This window comes from Cebus imitator, unplaced genomic scaffold (genome assembly GCF_001604975.1).
Source record: "Cebus imitator isolate Cc_AM_T3 unplaced genomic scaffold, Cebus_imitator-1.0 Scaffold224, whole genome shotgun sequence".
NCBI lineage: Eukaryota > Metazoa > Chordata > Mammalia > Primates > Cebidae > Cebus > Cebus imitator.
This window is the reverse complement of record NW_016107539.1, coordinates 1,066,182-1,069,440: the sequence shown is the minus strand read 5'-3', so window position 1 is coordinate 1,069,440 and position 3,259 is coordinate 1,066,182. Positions and strand designations below refer to the sequence as shown.

Here is a 3,259-nt window from a genome sequence, read left to right as displayed (position 1 = left end):
TTGGGAGGCTGAAGCAGGAGAATCACTTGAACCTAGGAGGTGGAGGTTGCAGTAAGCTGAGATCACAGCACTGCACTCCAGCCTGGGCAATAGAGTGAGACTCACGTCTCAAAGAAAAAAAAGAGGAAGGCCTTGGTGGCACCTGATGTGTGACACGGGAATGGAGCTGCAGGCCGCGTCTCCCATCCTGCTGCAGTTGGTGGTGCTGAGCAGGTTTCTTGGGATTCCTGGGGCTTGGTGTGGAGCATGGATTGAAAACAACCTCTAGTTCACTCCTCTCATTGACAGGAAACAGGCTTAGAGAACAGACATCACTTGCTGCAGGTCTCCCAGCTGCTTCCCACCCATCCAAGAATAAGGCTCAGCTTTGTGAACCTTCAGTGCTCTCTTTACCGTGTTGCTCAAAACCATTTTTCCAAGACTTTCCCCATTCCTGGCCCTTCAGAGGCTGAGCTGTGTTGACAGGTATACAGGAAGGGATGGGGGAGACCGGGGCATACCACGGAGCTGCCTCTCAGGCAAGAGCTGGGGTCTAAAGTCACCCTGCAAGGCAAAACTTGAGCACAGTTACCTCTATTCCTGAATGTCTAGCTTCAGTGGAGGGCCAGATACCATTTGGCAGCCAGGGTTTCCTCCGGCTGTCCTGACACACCTCGCTGCACTGCCCTGGGTGTTGTTGGTTGTTACTTGCTTAGGGTACTTGATGAGGTAGTTGCCTTCTGTTGTAAGCTAAGAAGATTGTGAGCTTAAACTGGTTCTAAGCCGAGGATGATTTTGGCCTCCATTGGATGTTTGGTGACATCTCTTGTCACAACTAAGGGAATGCTGCTGGCATCCAGTGGATCTGGTGGCTGGAGGACAGGGGTGCTGGTGAACACCCTATGATGCCCCCCAGTGAAAGAGTACCCAAGTGGGAAAGCCCTGCTCTGTAGTACCAGGATCCCTTTCAGTGTGGCGGGGTCTTCGTTCTGTCAAAAGCCCCTGACATCACCCCAGGGAAGATAGGTTCACTCAGTCTGCAGGTACAATCATCCTCTTTCATTACGTTGTAATTGTTTCCTCTGTTTATTTATTTATTTATTTATTTTTGAGATGGCGTTTCACTCTTGTTGTCCAAACTGGAGTGCAATGGTACAATCTCAGTTCACCGCAACCTCCGCCTCCTGGATTCAAGTGATTCTCTTGCCTCAGCCTCCAAAGTAGCTGGGATTATAGGCATGCGTGACCACGACTGGCTAATTTTGTATGTTTTAGTAGAGATGGCGTTTCACCACGTTGGTCAGGCTGGTGTTGAACTCTGGACCTTAGATGATCCGCCTACCTCAGCCTCCCAAAGTGCTGGGATTACAGGCATGAGCCACCATGCTCGGCCTCCTCTGTTTATTATTTATTTATTTGCCAAGCGTAAATGACAAACCCTGAAAATTACATGTCATTTATTTGTAACATCATTGTAGATACACCTAAGAGTTCCATGTGTGGGAAACGTAGCAAGAAAAGCAATAGCTGCATGGCTGCTCTTCCACACTCTCCAAATTCTTCCTTCCTCTGGTCATCCTCCTTACTCATTTCTCTTTCCTGTAGCAACCCCAGGACCCACCAGCCCAGAAGGGTCCCACACTCACCACCAAGGTCCGACGGACCATGAGCAGCCGCGTGCACGAAGCTGTGAAGGCCATTGCGCTCTGCCACAACGTGACTCCTGTGTACGAGTCCAACGGTGTGACTGACCAGGCTGAGGCCGAGAAGCAGTACGAAGACTCCTGCCGCGTGTACCAGGCATCCAGCCCTGATGAGGTAAGCCCGGGCAGGTGCGGCGGGCCATGGATAGGCCCTGCTTGTTTTCTGTGTGCTGGAATTAGGGGTTTCCTGAGGAAGCAGTGTGTCAGGACAGACAGGAGCCAGGGTGGTGCCATGGTGCAGGGCTGCTGGAAGACATATTTTCAGATACAGGAAAGAACTGGTCTTCTAAAAAGAATGGCCTTGGACTTGAGCTATAGCCTGAATTAGGAAAGTTAGAGGTTTTGTTTTGTAACTCAGAAGGCCAGCATAACAGGAACACAAGGTCCCGTTTAAACCACATACTTTAAAAAAGATGTAAATAATTAAGATGGTAAGATAAACTCCACATTCCATACAATCTACCCATTTAAAGTATGACTTTTTTTTTTTTTTTTGAGATACAGTCTCACTGTGTCACCCAGGCTGGAGTGCAGTGGTGCGATCTCAGCTCAGTGCAACCTCTGCCTCCAAGGTTCAAACAATTTTTTTGCCATAGCCTCCCAAGTAACTGGGATTACAGGTGCCCACCACCACACCCAGCTAATTTTGTATATTTTTAGTAGAGATGGGGTTTCACCATGTTGGCCAGGCTGGTCTCCAACTCCTGACTTCAGGTGATCCACCTGCCTCGGCCTCCCAAAGTGCTGGGATTACAGGCGTGAGCCACTGCGCCCTGCCAGTATGTGGCTTCTTAGTATAGTTAGTATATTTTGGGATTTTTTTTTTTTTTTTGCAACCATCATAATAATCAAATTTAGAATATTTTTATCACCCCAAAGGAAATTCTGTACCCACTTTGCTGCCATACCCCTTCCCTTCCTTATTCCTCCAGCCCTAAAGCACCCACGAATCCACTTTCTACCTCTATAGATTTGCATATTACAGACATTCCAAACAATTGGAACCATACAATAGGTGGCCTTTTGTGACTGGCCTCTTTTACTGAGTGTAATGTTTTCAAGATTCATCTGTGCATAGCCATGCATCAGTACTTCATTCCTTTTAATAACTGAATAATAACCTGTTTATGGATATATTACGTTTTGTTTATCCATCCATCAATCAATGCGTGTTTGGGTTGTTTTTTATTTTTTTGTCTATTGCAGATGATGCTGCTATGAACAATTGTGTACAAGTATTTGAGCGGATGTAAATTTCTAGTTCTCTTGGGTATATATACCTAGGAATGGGTTGGCCAAGTCGTGTAGGGTCTCCGTAGTTAACCTTTTGAGGAACTGTCTGACTGTTTTCCAGAAGTGGCTGCTCTATCTTACGTGTCTACCAGCAAACCATGTGACGGTTTTCATTTCTCCACATCTTGGTCAATACCTGTTACCGTCAGTTCTTTGGCTTCCAGACGTCCTAGTCAGTGTGGAGCGTGTCTCACTGTGGTTTTGATGTGTGTTTTCCCAGTGGCGTCTAATGTTGAGCATCTTCATGTGCTTACCGGCCATTTGTGTATCTTGTTTGGAAAAAT

General features: G+C 47.0%; 1 protein-coding gene across 3 annotated transcripts in view; it reads left to right on the top strand.

Moving 5' to 3' along the window:
- Positions 1-3,259, top strand: part of ATP9A (ATPase phospholipid transporting 9A (putative)) — a 159,378-nt gene that overhangs the window by 104,316 nt on the left and 51,803 nt on the right. For all 3 annotated transcript variants that reach the window (XM_037727256.1, XM_017496879.2, XM_037727257.1), the window contains exon 14: positions 1,585-1,797. In XM_037727256.1, coding sequence (XP_037583184.1) covers positions 1,585-1,797 — 213 coding nt within the window. The remainder of the gene's footprint in view (positions 1-1,584; positions 1,798-3,259) is intronic.